This window comes from Malaclemys terrapin, chromosome 3 (assembly GCF_027887155.1).
Source record: "Malaclemys terrapin pileata isolate rMalTer1 chromosome 3, rMalTer1.hap1, whole genome shotgun sequence".
In the NCBI taxonomy this organism is placed as follows: Eukaryota; Metazoa; Chordata; order Testudines; family Emydidae; genus Malaclemys; species Malaclemys terrapin.
The window spans coordinates 161,548,165-161,566,964 of NC_071507.1; the positions used below are offsets into that span (position 1 = coordinate 161,548,165).

At 42.0% G+C, this 18,800-nt stretch overlaps 1 protein-coding gene across 12 annotated transcripts in view; it reads left to right on the top strand.

The window, feature by feature from the left end:
- The window catches only part of DST (dystonin), a 432,436-nt gene that overhangs the window by 390,934 nt on the left and 22,702 nt on the right, over positions 1-18,800 (top strand). For all 12 annotated transcript variants that reach the window (XM_054022022.1, XM_054022027.1, XM_054022023.1 and 9 more), the window contains 8 exons: positions 482-652; positions 1,898-2,053; positions 2,284-2,490; positions 5,078-5,197; positions 10,211-10,380; positions 10,898-11,057; positions 12,363-12,557; positions 14,193-14,321. In XM_054022022.1, coding sequence (XP_053877997.1) covers positions 482-652; positions 1,898-2,053; positions 2,284-2,490; positions 5,078-5,197; positions 10,211-10,380; positions 10,898-11,057; positions 12,363-12,557; positions 14,193-14,321 — 1,308 coding nt within the window. The remainder of the gene's footprint in view (positions 1-481; positions 653-1,897; positions 2,054-2,283; positions 2,491-5,077; positions 5,198-10,210; positions 10,381-10,897; positions 11,058-12,362; positions 12,558-14,192; positions 14,322-18,800) is intronic.

Genomic DNA, 18,800 nt, shown 5'->3' on the forward strand with positions numbered 1-18,800 from the left:
AAGGTAAAGCAACTCTTCCATGCTGTGCAAACCCCTTTTGGGGATATGTTGGATTGCTTCAGGCCTCCTAAGGGTTCCAGGTGGTTTACCCATTGTGTTCCTGCTCCACATGTACTTTAAACAACTAGAGACCTGGCTAACCTTGCCCAGTGAGATAAATGCATATGTCATGTCTGCCAAACTTAGGACCTGAGTCAAGAATATATATATATATGCCTGACTCAGGTCCTAAGTATATATAACCTGGAAAAAGCCTAAAAAATTATTTGACACATCATACAAATTCTCATTTCCTGAAGAATTGGGCGCTTCCCCCCCCCCCCCCCCGATTTGGCCCTTGGTGCATTATATGAGCTCCCTGTCCCAGTTTTAACAATAATGCCCCCAATATATAATTGGTTTTAGATGCTAAACTTTTTTGGAAGGGTATTGAATTCCTACCTGACTGATTTTTATAATTCTTGTTTTTTTCTTAATATAGGAACTCTGTGCTGCCTTTGAAGCCAAAGAAGAGACATACAAGCACCTGATGCAGAAAGGCCAGCAGATGCTTGCAAGATGCCCAGGGTCTGCTGAGACAAATGTTGAGCAAGATATAAATAACTTAAAAGTAAAATGGGACTCAGTACAAACAAAACTCAGCGAAAGAAAGGTGTGTGGTTTAGAATAAGGATAGAAATTTAAATAACATATTAAGTACCTTAATGTTGAATTATTTCATATGTAGAATATCTATACTTGGTTGCTGGGACTTGGAATTTTTTGTTGTGTGACAATGATTCAGATTTCACTAGTGCTTTTATCAGGAGTCATGGACCCACAGGTTAATGATGTAACATCATTTGTGGGGTGAAAATCTGTTTGATAAAAAGGTATGGAAGTATACTGATGCATGTTTATTTTGCAGAGTGGCGATATTTCTGGTTTGTATTAGAGATTATAGATGTAAGAGAAGGAAAAGTCTGATTAGATCATCTTGTTAATCTACCTGTCAGTGCAGGATTGTGGTATTCATTTGACAAGCGTTATGACCAGTATAGTTTTAAAAGTTTCCAGCAATTGGGCTTCTACCAATTGCTTTTGGAGACTATTTCTAAAGTCACTACTTCAGAGCAGAATGATTTTATTGATATTAAGCATGTTTTCTTTTTCTAGTTTCATTTAGTTTTCATTACATCATGAACCATAGCTGAATTGTTTTATCTCAGTCAAACTGTAAATGATATTCATTATTATAAACAGAGGTAGCCACACACAAATGAATAGCACAGACATAATTGCAAAGAAAAATGTAATTAACAAAATCAGCTTTACTTTAAAACAAAAATGTTTCTTAATGTGACTGTATAATGCAATGATATGAGTAATTAGTTTGCCGCATGAGGCAGCCTCCTTAGGGCTAGTTATAGGGCTGAATAGAATGCTTGGCCAGCCCCGCAATCTGATTAACTGAACATCTCTGAGTGCTTTTTTAATAGCTCATAAACATTCAAATGGCAAAACTAGCATCATGGCCTGATTCAAGCAATCAGACCCAAATCTGAACATTACGTTTGTTTCCTGAATTCTGTCTTGAAACTTGTAAACTGTGTTGTTCCATTTCGTTAACCGTTCAACACCAGGAGTTGGGATGTTCTGGTGTATAGAAACACACCCCTGGAATTGGATGTTGTGTTGTCTACTCAGTCACCAGTTTTATGCCTATTTTTCCATTGCAACTCCTTTTATATCCTTTATCTATATGCTATTATTTTGAAATAAAGAACATGTCAACATTGAGTTGAAACAATATGACAAAAATAGGAGCTTTCTCCAAGATATATTTTATTAAAATGGTTTAGTCAATGAAGCACCAATTAAACATCAGCTGTTACTAAATAGCTATATATCTTTATAGGCCAAACTGGAAGAAGCCCTGAATTTGGCTATGGAGTTCCACAACTCACTTCAAGACTTCATCAACTGGCTTACCCAGGCAGAGCAGACTTTGAATGTGGCTTCTCGGCCAAGTCTTATCTTAGACACTGTCTTGTTTCAAATTGATGAACACAAGGTATGTCAAGAAACAGATGTGTAGTGTTTTCCTCCAGCTCTTTGGAGGTACTGTATTAATGTCCAAAGCAATCCTGTAATGCTGTCACTCAGAAAATCTTTTTATGTCTTTTAAGATGTATTTTATAGTCTGTCCCACCAGAAAGTCCAGAACCACATCATTTTTTTTTCTGTGTTTGTTACATGAGCAACCAGTGTAACATTTAAATGTGGTTTTCTTCCTTTTGCAAGGTCTTTGCTACAGAAGTGAATTCTCACCGAGACCAGATCATAGAGCTGGATAAAACTGGAACCCATCTGAAATATTTCAGCCAGAAACAGGATGTTGTCCTTATTAAGAATCTGCTGATTAGTGTACAGAGTAGATGGGAAAAAGTGGTTCAGCGCTTAGTGGAAAGAGGAAGAGCTTTGGATGATGCAAGGAAACGAACGAAACAGGTAATTTGACAGTTGTTGTAAAGCTCTTTGAACTTAGCTCTAACTAAATGCAGACCCATGACATATATGGTGCTTTAAAGCATTGTTAAGGAAGCCTGGAGTTAATGTAACAGAATCTATTAGCCTGAGCTAGTGGAGCGATTTCTGTGATTCAATCATAGCACACTTCATTTGGAAGGTGAAAGCTTCACTTTCGACCCAGCAGCGACTTCTGTCAGCAATGTAATATAGTCTATAAAGGACGAGAGTTGCAGTATGGCTTCCAGATGTATATCAGTGCCTTCTGCCTTCCAGAAGAAATTACATAATCAACTTTTTACTGGAAAGAGTGTGATGGACCCATTTCTGTATTAGAGAGTGAGATATTGTCCACTGTTTTCTTTTTAGTGGTGTGTTTTACCTTAGTAATGTTTAATTCTCCCTGCCCTTATATTGGCCGCTATAACAATATTTTCCGTCTGGCAAGGACACTCTGGTGACTTACTGTGAGGAAGAACTTAAGAAATGGAAATGCTCATACATAGTTCACCTCTCCAGGAATTGGTCAGTTAATCTCTGATTCATATGTCCCTTAGCAAAGGGCATATATGATAGATGGGGAATTGGAGTTTAGTGTGTTTAAACTTCAACAGAGAAGTGTTTGTTTATTTTATTGAAATAGAGTCGTGTCCATGTTCACAAGCCAAGACACATACCTGTGTTAATTGTTGCCACCACACAACTGGGATGACACAAACTGTTAGATGTAATAAATTGTGCAATCATATCATAAAATACAATTTATTTTCAAACAACATCTCTCTCTCACACACACACACACACACACACACACACGCAAATCTGCAGGAAGATATATGGTAGAGAGAGAATACTTTGCAGAGCTGGTCACAGTGACTCTCAGACAATCAGAAAGCAGAAACAATGTATGGAGATGGAGTGTAGTATAGCAGTATAGCTGAGTGCTGACTTCAAGAGCCAGGTTCCCGACCCCGACCAGCGCAGGGTCCAAATGGATGGAAAGGGATTCTAATTGTTCTATGCTCCCACTCCTTGGCCAGCTGGGTGGAGAGACAGACCGATGTCAGGGAAAGGAAACAACAGGGATTTTCTGTACAATCAAGAAGATTTAGTATAGGCAGCTCAGCAGAAGTGCGTTTTTATTAGGAGCTTGTACTGGTGCGACAACTCACCTGGCAACGCCTCCTGCTGGTTGTCCAGGGAATTAGCTTGCCAGCCTCCGGAGTGCCCTCTGCAGGCTGGTGTCTTGCCTTGCCGCTGGTCACTGTGTCCCTCCTGGACCCCAGTGCCCCTTCTGCCAGGGTTCTGCCCCCTGCAGTACCCCACAGTCTTGCTGGGTCTCCCCTCCCCCGGAGAACTCCCAACCCTCTATCCCCACCTCACCTCAGTATTTTGCTACTGCCAGTCACCATCTAGCCCCTGCTCACTGGGGTAGACTGCAGTATAATTGTCACTCACCATTTGCAAGGAGGGTTTGGACCTGCTCCTCTGCAACCCCAGTACCTTCTTGGCCTGTAACAAGGCCTGCAGCCTGTGGGGGTTTCCAGGCTGGAGCTCCCCAGCTCCTCTGGCCTTTCCCCAGCCCTGCTCCAGTCTAGGTACCCTGCTCAGCTCCCAGCAGCCAGCCCATCCCTCTCAACAGCTAGAGAGAGATAGTCCCTGTGTTCAGCTTCTGGCCCCAGCCCTCTTATAAGGGCCAGCTGGGCCCTGATTAGGCGGCCCACAGCTGTGGCTGCTTTTCTAATCAGTCTAGCTGTCTCCGCTTAAGCCCTCTCCAGGGCTGCTTTTACCCTTCCAGGGCCGGAGCTGGGTGCTCACCCAGCTACAGAGCTTAAAAGAGTGGAGTGAAAAGACAAGGCCAGTAAATTCCCTTCCTCAAGACACGGCTCTTGATGTTTCACATCAAGAACCCTAGAGTCTATTCCTTCTTCGTTGCCTCTTTTCCTTGAAGGTTGTTTTTACTGCGCTGCAGAAGAGAGAAAGGTTTGAGATCCTGATGCTCTTCCACAAGGATTATTGCTGGTAGGATGAGAGAAATCCACACAGAAACTTTCCTTAACTAGTGATCTGTGGGAGGGTTCCCCAAAATAATTACTGCTATTGTCCTTAGGGCTGGTCCATAGGTTCAATAAATAAGCAACTTGCTTACTGTGTTCTCCCAGTCCTTACTCAGGAGAAATGCAGTCAGTAGAATTCTTAGCTGAGTAGGAACTGAATAAAAATGGAGGGCCTTTAGGGTCCTAGTCCACGTGGGTGCAGAGCCATACCACATCAACATTATGTCTCACAGAGCTCCCTGGAAATCCTGGGGACCATGCATACTGCGATACCCCTTAAAGGTTGCTGATTATGTTAAGAGGGTGAGGTCAGCTCCAGTGAGAATGAATGGCTCATTAGGGGGCCATGAAGAGAGGAAGGCTCCTTGGATTTGTCCCATGATTGCACCTCTCTCTAGCAGCTGGTCACACTCTGGCCCTGAGCTGGCATGTCAGGTTTTAATCTTTTTTGCGTATTTTATGCACTAACATATTTATACATTTGTGTGAATCCATGTCATGCTTTTCCACAGTTCCATGAAGCCTGGAACAAACTTATGGCATGGTTGGAAGAGTCAGAAAAGTCATTGGATTCAGAGCTCGAAATTGCAAATGATCCAGACAAAATAAAGATGCAGCTTACACAGCATAAGGTAAGTCATGAATGATGAAATGCAGGATGTCCAAGTCCAATGGCAGGAAAGTCTATCAAGCCTGTACTATTTAATCAGCAGAGAGCAATAGATTTATGGCTTCACTATGTTGAAATGTTTGCCAGCATCAAATTAAAATGCTGGCTCATTTCCAGATGGTAAAATTAATGGGAATGGGAAAGGCTCTTCCCAGTCCCTGTTCATCTGTGGGGAAGAAGTAAACTCTGAAGAGGAAAGATAAAATAATAGGGAACCATGGAAACTCTCAACAAAGAGAGAGAGAAATATTTTATGAAAAAGGAAAATATTCAAAGAGATTATATTATACGCTTCTTTGGTATTTAAAATCACAAAGTTACCAAAATTACAGTTTCCAACAAATTGTTTTGATTGTGTTGTGTTAGGATGATTTAAAATCTCCTTTCCACATTTTAGGATTCCCTCAAAAATAAGAAATAATCTTGTATTTTGACCGGCAAATCCTTCATATGTCAAGTAGAAAGATTAGTTAAATAATTTGAAAAGCATCAGGTACAATGGAATTGCCAGTAACAAGGGTGAAACGTGTAAGAGTAGGAGAGACATCTCTCTCTGCTTGGGAACCACAGCTCTGAAACACCTTTCAACAAACTCAACTGCTTTCAGTTCTAAATGTAAATCACCTGATTGATTTGGCTTTTCCATAACTAATAATAGTAAGGTGAAAGGGAAAAAAATTAATTGCAGTCCCCACAAAAGACAGAGAAAAATCCCCGAGGAAATCTTTACTTTGACTTTATTTTTTAAACAGCCTAGGTAACATGGTTATGGGCATTGCATGGATGGATGGTAGAATCCTCTAACGTAAACCTGTGTGGAAAAGTTTAACTTGGAAGAATTTTCTCAGAGATAAAGACATGCTTGTGAGTGTAGGACAGTTAGTTTTTTTGCAATGCTGATATTGAATTGTCCTGCTCTTTTGAACTATTTCCATGGTATTCCCCAACCATTCTTTTGTCCCACATGGTGCTCTCAAGAGATTGCACCCCCACATTTCCACCCTTAGTCTAGCTCCTTATAGTAATCGCCTTATACCCCCTTAAAGTCCTTACACTATACTATTATGTTTGTTTTCCCCAACAGTCTCCAATTCATTTTTTTATCCTCTCTTATTTTCCATGATGGCTTAAGCTTTGCATACCAACATGGAAAATATTTTCCTTTACTTTTAGAAGGTTGGCAGCTTGTCAAGCAACACTGGCTTTACCTTCATTTGCTCTTGAAACCTTCAGCTAAACTTGTGCTAGTGTTCTTGCTAATTCTGCATTTTAGTATGCTCTGGGGTTTGCTATAGTTGCCAAAAATTAAAATCATATAGAATTAGAGCAAAATGCAGGCATTACGATCATCCTTTTTTGCCTGTTCTGACCACATCATCCCCCTATGAATCGCTCTACTGCTATCCTTCTCCACATCATCAAGTTCAAACTTCTTCTGGTGTCCTTCAAGGCCAAATGTACCTGCCCCTCCTACTTCCCTGCTCATGTCTTTTATTGTCTTTTTTTTATTTATTGCCTTCCCTCTCCTCTTCACTGCTGAAACTACCCTCCATGTCCTATTTGTCTGTTTCTCCCACAAATAATATGGCACCTCTTTCATGTTTCCACCCTTCCTCAAATTGGTGGGCAAACTCACTACCCTCCTTATTTAAATGCCTCCTTCAAGTCCCCCTTCTTCCAAAATGCCTACAAGAAACTAGCTGCCTAAGTCATCTACTTATTAATTTTATTTAAATCTTATGAATCACATCTATGATGAGGGATGGAGTGCAGTGTGGCTTAAAGACACTGTGATTGAAGCTGGCAATTGTTTTGGAGGCTAGTGAGGGACATAAATAATAGAAGGAGGACGTGAGATGATTTCAGTGTATTTAATCATCAGGCTAAACAAAAAAATCAACCAAATTTGTATTTAATAAGCCAAGTGCCTCTCATCATCCTGCATTTCATCCGGCTCATATGTTGTCTCTTTCTTCCCATCCAAAGTCTGTCTTTGTCTTTTCAGACCAGGAATTTGTGAACCAGCCTTTTCTTGTTCTACTTAGTTAATGATATTACTATTTGAACTGATGATGTGCACTGAAGTTGTGTGTGTGTTGTAAGCAATAACTCTGCTTCACTATTTCCCAGGTTATCACTGTAAAACAATTAATAATAATAAAAAACACCACAACATTCCCCAAGATAAAATGTTCTCTCTCTCTCTCTCTCTCTCATGTATTTATTTATGTTGCTAGGGATTTGGGGGGTTATTCGTAGTCTATTAGTTATTTTTAATTTTTTCTCCTTATATATTATTTTTAGAAGTCAGAGATGGAAAAACCCTATTAGGTCATCCAAACCATCCTTGACTTAGTGCAGATTTATTCCTTACAAGATTTGGCCCGCTTAACCTGTGAATATAAGTACCAATCTGCTATGGAAGGAAAGTACAGTAACTCCTCGCTTAATGTTGTTGTATGTTTCTGAAAAATGCTACTTTAAGCAAAACGATGTAAAGCGAATCCAATTTCCCCATGAGAATTAATGTAAATGAGGGGGTTAGGTTCCAGGGAAATTTTTTTCACCAGACAAAAGGCTATATTTTTTACATATATATACACACACGCACACACATACAGTATCAGTTTTAAACAAACAATTTAATACTGTACACAGCAATGATGATTGTGAAGCTTGGTTGAGGTGGTAAAATCAAAGAGTGGGCTATTTCCCAGGGAATGCCTTACTGCTAAATGGTGAACTAGCACGTGGCTGAGCCCTCAAGGGTTAACAGATTGTTGTTAATGTAGCCTCACACTGTACAAGGCAGTATGAATGGAGGGAGGAGAGACAGCATGGCAGAGAGAGACAGAGACACACACCATGTGTGTGTGAGAGAGATGCGCATTGACCCTTAAAGTACTCTGATCCCACTGTAAGTACGTTGCCTTTTTAAGTAGATCAGTAAGTTGAGACAGCAGCTGCTGCCAGCAAGTTCCCTCCCTCCTGAGCCCTGTCATGTCCCGTCCCGCCCCACTCTGTGGAAATGGGGTAAAGGAGCGGGGGGTGGGGGAAATGGGACACTCTGACAGCACTCCTCTTCCTTCCCTCCCTCCCCTCCCCTCTCCAGCCCCCCCCCCCCGCCCCCCCCGCCTTGCACAGCAAGCAGTAGGCTCCCGGGAGTAGCTCCAAGGCAGAGGGCAGGAGCAGCACATGGCAGTGGGAGGAGGGACAGCTGAACTGCTGGGCAATGGATAGCCTGCTGGGTGGCTGCCGCAAAGGGAATTTAGGGGAGAAGAGAGCTGATGGGGGGCTGCCGGTCCACCCTGGTTCTAAGCCCCCACCAGCTAGCTCCAGCGGGCTGCTGTTTCTGCAAGCAGTGGACAAAGCAGGCAGCTGCCAAACAACTGTTATAAGGGAGCGCTGCGCAACTTTAAACGAGCATGTTCTCTAATTGATCAGCAACAAACAACGAAACAACATTAACCGGGATGACTTTAAGTGAGGAGTTACTGTAGATAATTAAATATTGAAGGTTTAATTCACCAATCTACAGTTAATATCTGAGGTGACTTAAACCATTGGCTGAAAGTCTGCTCTCAGTTACTCCTCAGTGAAATCAAGTGAAAATGAAATTTGGCATTATGTATCCAGGCTAACCCTGGATGAATGAATTAACTAAAACCTTTTGTTCATCTCTGACTTCCCTTTTACTGCATAGTCTTTCTCTGGCAGCTATTTCATTTTGTCTGTTTGTGAAAATCAAGCAACACTACCTATGTAGTGCTGGGTGATTAACAGCCCCCACCAAAGAAAATATAAATTCATGAACAGTTTAAACAATTGTTTAAAGGAGGTTTTTTTTATTCAGATTTTTTTGTCTCCCCCATACTTCCCGTTCACTTTGAAAGTACTTTGAAAAGATCTTAGTTTATCCTAGGGGAAGATTTTGTGTGTGTCTGTGTCTGTGTCTGTGTGTTTCTCAAACGGTGCAGGTAGTGGACTACTTCAGGTTTCTTAAGGGATGGAAAAAGAAAGGGAACTGAAGTATTAAATTATAAAATAAATGCAGCGGTAGGGACATGTCCTTGATTTCCTTGCGAACCCCAATTTGCTACTGTCATCCAGGAAAGTCTGGGTGTTGAAGGAAGGCACACAACAGGACCTGCCAGTAGGGGGTTTGAATATGAGACTTCAGAACTTAGTGGACTAGCTGGGATAATGAACCCCTTTGCAGCACCTAGATCCTGGAGTCAGTCTACACCAGCCTGAGCCCTCAACACAAATTAGTGCAGATAGAGTAATGCTCTATTTTAATCCCTCTGCCCATACTCTCGAAGGACTGTTCGAGAAAGCAGGTTACTCTGGTCATTCCCCTTTCCTTCAGACTGTACCTCAGTCCTTTGTGCTGAGGGATAGGAAGGTGGTGGCGTAGCAATTGCTATGGCCAGCTCTGTGCCAACTGCAGATTCCTCAGTGCAGGAGGAATCCTCAAGGGGTTAGTTAAATCAGATTTCAGGCCATTCATGCTTGCAGAACAGTGCAGAGGAGCTAGAGCGGGGAAAGGATCTGGCTCCAGAACTCTAGTACTTTAAGCTTCACCATAGCACTGGCAGACCAGAAATCTTTTAATATATGGAGATATACCTACTCATAGAACTGGAAGGGACCCTGAAAGGTCATCGAGTCCAGCCCCCTGCCTTCACTAGCAGGACCAAGTACTGATTTTGCCCCAGATCCCTAAGTGGCCCTCTCAAGGATTGAACTCACAACCCTGGTTTAGCAAGCCAATGCTCAAAGCACTGAGCTATCCCTCCCCCAATTTAATTTCACTTGCATTTTAATATGATTTATGGGAGATATAAAGACTTTCTTACAGCATCATTTATAAATGTATTAATTGGTTCAAAAATGATATGAAAAGAAAGAATTAGTGAAAGCTCACAAGTACCTAGTACTATACAGGTGTTTACCTTTACTTCTACTCCTACAGGAGTTCCAGAAATCTCTTGGAGCCAAGCATTCTGTGTATGACACCACAAATAGGACTGGACGCTCCCTCAAAGAGAAAACCTCTCTGGCGGATGACAATTTGAAACTGGACGATATGCTGAGTGAGCTCAGAGACAAATGGGATACAATCTGTGGAAAATCTGTGGAAAGGTAAAATGAAAGGCCAAGTTTCCTTCTTTTAAAGGAGACTTGCAGAGGTAAAGAAGAGGGGGTTGTGTTCTTTTTGTGCTTCTCTGTGCTGTATAAGGAGGAATAGAAGTTGGTTGTTTGGAGTATTTTAAATGGGTAGCACAAGCACTGCTCCTTCCTAGTAGTCCCTGTGCTCTGGTCACCTCAAAGGGAAAGATGGGCTGGGAGATGGCCCTGCTCTTCCCCGACACCAGGCATCCTTGCTGAGAGGGAATGCACTAAAGTGAGGTGTGCTCTGCATCCTTCCAAGAGGTGATGCAATGTGTATGCTCTCTTTGCATTCCAGGGAGCTCTGAAAAGCTGTGCCCATCCCTCCTCTCTCCACAGGCTCCCACTGTGACCCTAAGGTTTTTTCTCATTCACTAACTGCTGAAAAAAATCATTATCTATTAGCGACTGTTGGATGCTGTCAGTTATATTGCAGGTTTCCTTAATAAATGTGATTGATTTTTTTCTTAGTGTTTTTTTTTTTTTCCAGACAAAACAAACTGGAGGAAGCCCTGTTATTTTCAGGACAATTTACTGATGCTCTGCAGGCTCTCATCGACTGGCTATATAAAATTGAACCTCAGTTGGCAGAAGATCAGCCAGTGCATGGAGACATCGATTTGGTGATGAACCTGATTGATAATCACAAAGTAATTACAAAAATATTTTTCTAATTATTATTAATTAATATCAGACTGTGGGCAGCCACTTCAATATAATTTTCTGTAATTGTAAAAAGAAACGTTTTCTTAGAATCTGAAGAAAATCATTTAACCTGGAACATTTGGACATCATAAAGCTGCCGACTACAATGGAAAATGCTGTGAAATCAGCACTATGCAGTGCTACCGAGGCTCGATCCGCTGTAGCTTGGAGAGTGGTTTTGTGAAGTGAAGATTGACGTGGATCCAGGACATAGCCAGTGAATCTGTCATTCTGCAGGCCCAGCCCAGTACTATGGTGGAAAAAGCTGCTGTGGAGTCCATTGAATCCAATTATAGTAGCTGTGGAACAGTTGGGTGTGGAATGATTCCGTTCCCTTCACATCAGCCACCACTGTGTCCTATTGTCAGAAGTCTGTTTACTCAGGCTTTCATAGAATATTAGGGTTGGAAGAGACCTCAGGAGGTCATCTAGTCCAGTTCCCTGCTCAAAGCAGGACTTTGGGCAGAAGAGAAAATATCTGGCCCTCACATATGAGATGTATCTTAGAAACATAGACATGTGTGTCATGGAACCAAAGCTGCAGTTTAACTTGTGCACTTTAACTAATATATCAGCAGTAATCCAGTGCATTGTAATTGTCATATCATGTAGAAGGGTCTTTCTTGAAAGTGGATATTTTTCCAGCTGTGAACCTGAACATGCAAACACTTAAATATGTGACATAATCTATCGCCCATCCAGTCAAATTACCAGATGGACTTTTATTTATATTTTAGTATTTTAACCCAGCTCCTTGATGCGCAGTTTATCTGACTGCACTGTGATTTGGGACAGACTTGCACATTCATCATCGTGTCAGCAGATCGATTGCTTTGAAGGGCGTAAAGCCCGTATGTTAAGGTGACCAGATTTTTGTGCATCGCAGTGGGTCAAGTAGTTCAGAGGGTCTAGCTACAAATATACTCCCATGTTTCACGAGGCTAGGCAACATTTTCAGGTTGAGTGAGCCTTCTTCCCAGTATAAATGAGCTAGTGTTGAAGCTTAGAGGGCTTTCTTGCAGAAAATGTGCCATTTAACCCCATATGGAGCCATTTAACCCCAATTGAAAAGAAAGCCAAATGTAGGGTGTGAAAATCTTACAATGTGCATTTTAGAATGTTTAGATTGAGGTATTTTCTGTAAAACGAAACCCTAATTTAGTCTTCTCCATATCCCCACTAAGTACATCACACGTGAGACACTGAAGCCTTGATAAATTGAACATGTAAAATGTGTGTGTGGTCCCCAGGTCTTCCAGAAGGAGCTGGGGAAGAGGACAAGCAGTGTCCAGGCTCTGAAACGCTCTGCTCGAGAACTCATAGAAGGCAGTCGTGATGACTCCTCCTGGGTAAAGGTCCAAATGCAGGAGCTAAGCACTCGCTGGGAGACGGTCTGCGCCCTCTCCGTATCCAAGCAAACACGACTGGAACAGGCCCTACACCAGGTAAAAAAAGGATAGGAGAAGCAGAGAAAACACAGACAAATTTACTGCTTGAAAACTTAATGTTATAATTAAGAAAATGATCAAAAAAAATTCAAATATTCCCCCCCCTAATTTTACACTTTTTCACTACAGGGTAGGTTGTGCCTTATCTTCTTTTTTCTTATTATTATTATATTGCGTTAGCACCTAGGAGCCCCAGTCATGGACCAAGGCCCCCATTGTACAAACAACCAGCAAAAAGAGACTATCTGCCCCAAACATTTTACAATCTAAATCGGGGTGGGCAAACTTTTTGGCCTGAGGGCCACATCGGGGTTGCAAAACTGTATGGAGGGCTGGGTAGGGAAGGCTGTGCCTCCCCGAACAGCCTGGCCCCCACCCCCTATCCACCCCCTCCCACTTCCTGCCCCCTGACTGGCCCCCTCAGAACCCCATCCAACCTCCCCTGACCACCCCCTTCCGGGACCCCCCCCGCCCCTAAGACCCCACCTCCTATTCCACCCCCCGTGCTCCCAGTCCCCTGACTGCTCTGATCCCCTATCCACACCCCCGCCCCCTGACAGGCCTCCGGGACTCCCATGCTTATCCAACTCCCTCGCTTATCCAAACCCTCCCCCTCCCCTGACACCTCCCCCAGAACCTCCACCCCATCCAACCACCCCCTGCTCCCTGTCCCCTGACTGCCCCCCGGGAACCCCTGCCCCTTATCCAACCCCCTCCGGCCCCCTTACCATGCCGCTCTGGCAGCTGCGCCACCTGGCCGGAGCCAGACATGCTGCCATGCAGGAGCGTGCAGCCCCACTGCCCAGAGCATTGCCTGCATGGCAGTGTGACTGCAGGGGAGGAGGGACAGCAGGGCAGGGGCCAGGGGCTAGCCTCCCCAGCCAGGAGCTCAGGGGCCGGGCAGGACGGTCCGGCCCGCGGGCTGTAGTTTGCCTACCTCTGATCTAAATAAAGCCTTTTAGGCACAGGCCTAAGTAAGGGCTGGTGTGGAGCTGCCCCACCCCAGGAGATGCTTAAGAGGGAAATTACACATTGAGCTTCCTGGTGCTCAAGAGGTGTGTATCCTTTAGGATGGGATAGCTTGTCCTCACTGTGCCCACTGCCTTCTTTGGGGTAATATGTTCCCCCAGGGAGCTCAAAAGAAGAAGTAATGTGCTACCTCTAACTGTGACTATAGCTGGTCTTTACACGGGGTGCCCACCGATGGACTCTCCTTGTCCTCTCTACCCACATAAGACTTACTCTGTTAATTTTTCTTAAGTAATGATTAAGGATACTCAGAAGGTGTAATTCCCATCTCTCCAGCTGGTACATGAAAGCACCTCCTTTGTCATTTTTCAGAATGAAGGCATGATATTCTGAGATGAGCTGCACATACACTATAAATCAGAAGGTTAAAAGCATGAACAGGCTTTTAGGCTTCCTACAATTTTTGAGATGCATGAGACATTTTTACAGTCATGGAAATGTAGTACTGTATATCATTGACTTTTTAATGGAAAGTTAATGTGCCTGTATTGCTGCATGATTAATGACTCCAAAGCTGGACTCAGCTTCATTGTTCAGGGAGGAATCCAAAGCCAAGTGATTTCTGTCAGATTCCCTCAGAAAGGGCTGGTTTTTTTCTTACAGGGAGAGGAATTTCACGCTGTTGTGCATGTTCTTTTGGAGTGGCTGGCTGAGGCAGAGCAGGCCCTTCGTTTCCATGGAATCCTCCCAGATGATGAAGAGGCTCTACGGACACTAATTGATCAGCACAGGGTAAGTAAGTTAATGGAGAGGATGCTGGCTGCTAGACTTGATTTATTGAAAGGTGGAAATAAAATGAAACAAAGCAAAGTATCTCTAGTATAATCACGTCCTGCAACAAGACTTGTTTTCACAGTTATTTCTAGAATATGAAATTAAAAGTTCTGTAAATTTGAGGGTTCAACACCCATTTTTAGTTCAGGCTATCTGTCTATCAGGATAACATCTCACTAGGCTTTAAAGCCATTTTGTCTTACTAAGAAAATAATGCAAAAAATACCATTTTTAAGGGAGTTGTATAAAATCAGAGACTGGTTCAAAAACTTACTTGCAAGCAATGTAACGTGGTAAGCTTTGTTGATAGGATGTTTTAATACCAACAGTATAGCTGTTCTCCTAGCAACTCTGAGTGAAACCACTGTACACCTTTTTTGTCAAGATCATCTATATATGTCATTAAAATAATGTTATCAGCCATTAACCTTCTGTCATGATGAAGCACCATGTTGACATGATTCACATGCATTATGTATTGAAATATTACAGTGACAAAGATACTGGAGATTTAGGTTACAAGCCATCAGACTGGATTTCAACTAATGAAATGCGAAAATGACTAAGTTAATGACACAACTAAGGAAAAACTCAGGGGCATATCTCTTCCCATTGAGAAAGTTGCCTTCAAAAAACCCAAAACACCTTCCATGCAGTTGTAGTAGTAAGAATGGCCATACTGGGTCGTCAGACCAGCAGTGCATCTAGCCCAGTATCCTGTCTTCCGACAGTGGCCAATGCCAGATGCTTCAAAAGGAATGAACAGAACAGGGCAGTTATCAAGTGATCCATCCCGTGTCATCCGGCCCCAGCATCTGGCAGTCAGAGGCTTAGGGACTCCCAGAGCATGGGGTTGCATCCCTAACCATCTTAGCTAAAAGCCATTGTTGGACCTATCCTCCTTAAACTTATCTAATTCTTTTTTCAGCCCAGCTACACTTTCAGCCTTCACAACCTCCCCTGGCAATGGGTTTCACGGGTTGATTCTATTTTGTGTGAAGAAATACTTCCTTTTGTTTGTTTTAAACCTGCGGCCTATTAATTTCATTGGGTGACCCCTGATTCTTGTGTTCTGTGAAGGGTAAATAACACTTCCTCATTCACTTTTTCCACAACGTTCATTATAAACCTCTATCATATTCCTCCTTGGTCGTCTCTTTTCAAAGCTGAACAGTTCCAGTCTTTTTAATCTCTCCTAATATGGAAGCTGTTCCATACCCCTAATCATGTTTGTTGCCCTCTTTGTACCTTTTCCAGTTCTGATATATCCTTTTTGAGATGGGGCGACCAGAATGGCACGTAGTATTCAATGTGTGGGCGTACTATGAATTTATATAGTGGCATTATGATATTTTCTGTGTTATTATCTATCCTTTTTCTAATGGTTCCTAAAATGCAGTTAGCTTTTTTGTCTGCCACTGCACATTGAGCAGATGTTTTCAGGGAACTATCCACAATGACCTCCAAGATCTTTTTCTTGAATGGTAGCAACTAATTTAGTATGTATACATTTTGTATGGATATTTGAGATTGTTTTCCAATGTGCATTACTTTGCATTCATCAACACTGAATTTCATCTACCATTTTCTTGCCCAGTCACCTAGCTTTGTGAGATCCCTTTGTAACTCTTTGCAGTCTGCTTTGGACTTAACTATCTTGAGTAATTTTCTATCATCTGCAAATTTTGCCACTTCAGTGCTTACCCTTTTTCCATATCACTTATGAATATGTTGAACAGCACTGCTCCCAGTACAGATCCCTGGGGGACCCTTCTATTTAGCTCTCTCGAGTTTGAAAATGACCATTTATTCCTAACTTTTGTTTCCTGACTTCTAACTACTGATCCATGAGATGACCTTCCCTCATATCCCATGACTGCTTACTTTGCTTAAGAACCTTTGGTGAGGGACCTTGTCAAAGGCTTTCTGAAAGTCAAAGTACGCTATATCCACCGTATCACCCTTATCCACATTGTTGTTGACCCTCTCAAATAACTCTAATAGACCAGGGAGGCATGATTTCTCTTTACAAAAGCTATGTTGATCTTCCTAACAAATCATGTTCATATATGTGTCTGATAATTCTGTTTTTTGCTATAGTTTCAACTAATTTGCCTGATACTGAAGTTAGGCCATGACCGGAATGATAATAGTAATGTATTTTTTGACTACTGTGAGGGAGAAAATTGTAACAAAACTTTCATGCAATTAAGGGTGCTAAAAAAGCATCATATTTTTACCACTCCTTGTGGTTGGTGGTATCAGCTGACAGGGCATGACCGTCTAACTGTGCATAACTCAATAATCCTCAGAGTATCCTGACTTCAACCACACACAGCTCTCAGGGCATCCATATGTAGTATCTGCCCCTTCTAGTGCCTTCATCACTACTGTCAGCATGTCTGGTTCAAATCACTGTTGTGTTGCCACTGGTTCCCTCACTGTGCCTGTTTACTGCTTTCCCATCTGCGGGATGTTCAACACAGGAGGGAAAGTTTCAACAACTGCCACTGAGTTGTGTGGAAATTCGCCACTTAATTTGGGGCCACTGGGAATGTAGTGCTTTGTGCTGTGGCTCCCTAGCTCCATCCTCCTCTGTCCGGCCACACCTTCCCCATATATGTCACCATACATTGATGCCATGGAAGCGCTGCCAGCTGCTTTTCTGGTATCTTTGAGTGAAGTATGCCTGTTATCTGCCTGTCCTCTCTAGCTACTCCACATGGTTCCCTTTTGTTTTTTTGCTCTCCTCTGTATAAGTAAAATCCTGGCCCCGCTGAAATCAGTGTCAAAACCCCCATTGATTTTAATGGAGCCTGCATGTCATCCTGTGTCACTAGACTAATAAAATAATTCCCACAAAAATAAAACTTAGCTAAGTTATAGTTAAGATTGCTAAGTCCACTCTAAAAGAAGATGTACCATTAATCACATTATTTTTTTGTAAAAAAAAAAAAGAATAAACATTGAAACTATGGAAATCACAGTCTAAGAACAATTCTGACAGCATCTTTAATATCCCATGCACACATTAATAAATCAAAAAAATTCTCACCCAGGTAGCACACCACTTTTGGACTCACCAGTGTTACTATTCTCCAAACGTTAATAACCAATTTTCAAATGCCACCTTCTGATGAGAAGTTAGGAAGGAAGGGGCTTATACAGGAGCTCTCACTGCAGCCTTAACCAGGAGGCTTCGACCAGTGCCTTCATAATAAAAAACAACTGTAACAGTATTAGAGCTGCTTACTTAATCTAGTTAGATGTTATTTTACTGGGGGATTAGATTCAGTCTTTTAATTACTATCTATTGGTGATGATGTAAATTGCAAATATGTACATAAGTACCTAATTTCCCCCCTAAACTTGGTATGTGTGTTGTGCCAATTAATATTGCAAAGGATGACTTGCTTTTGAAATTTGTACAGCATTACCATTTGTGTTATACATTGTTAATTTGATAATGAGTGTGATGTCTCCAATGTACATCTGAAATTCTTAGGAGAAAAAATGAAAGGTAGGTAAGTGTGGTATATTACATAAATTTAAAACATCATCTCTCTTCTATCTATGTTGCTACAATATTATCCCTAATCACTTATTAGATTATAATGACTGCATTATTGAGGTAAATGTTAAATGTGTCCTTTATTCACAGTGCATTTTATAATTCCTGTAAAATGATTTTAATACCTTTGTATCAAGCCACATATTAAAAGCTTTTCATTTTTAAGCATTTAACATCAAAGGTCCATTTTTATGTCCCACTACTTAGCTTTTTTCTTGAAAACTGCACATGATTTAATGAAGGCTACATGTCATAGACAATTTAAGTTTTCTGCCACTCATCACGGTCTCTGGGGACTAAGAGGTACAGTAGGTTAATGCACTACATTAGGTAATAAAAGATATGAATTTGTTCTCAATCTCTCTCTAGTGTATCACTAAACCACCACAGAGTTCAGCACAGTTTGGGGAAGCTCAGTATTCCAAACATCTAGGTTGTTGCAGATCAGGTTTTGAGGTTTATTTATAGAGTTGTGTAGGGAAAGTTGCATTATGTTTGCCAATATTCTGCCTGGCTCTTGCCAATGCTGCCAGTTTCTCAGTGTAACAAATACTAAAATACACTGTATATGTACAGACACCATTTGGAGCTGAAATTGCAAGAATAGCTCATGGGATTTCAACACAACCAGACTGGAAACATAACCCTGATTTGGTCTCAGAGTCATTCACTTATTTAACCTAATCCAGATTCAGGTACTGCCTACTCTGCCCAAATCAAGTCTAACTACACAATCTGCAAGTTTTAGGAGGTAATTAGAAATTGACAAGAACCTGTTGGAGCCTGAGCACCCACTTCTCAGCTTTTCCCCACAAGCCCAGCTGCTGGAGATGCTGTGGGACAGGCAGGTATCCAGGGCACCCAGC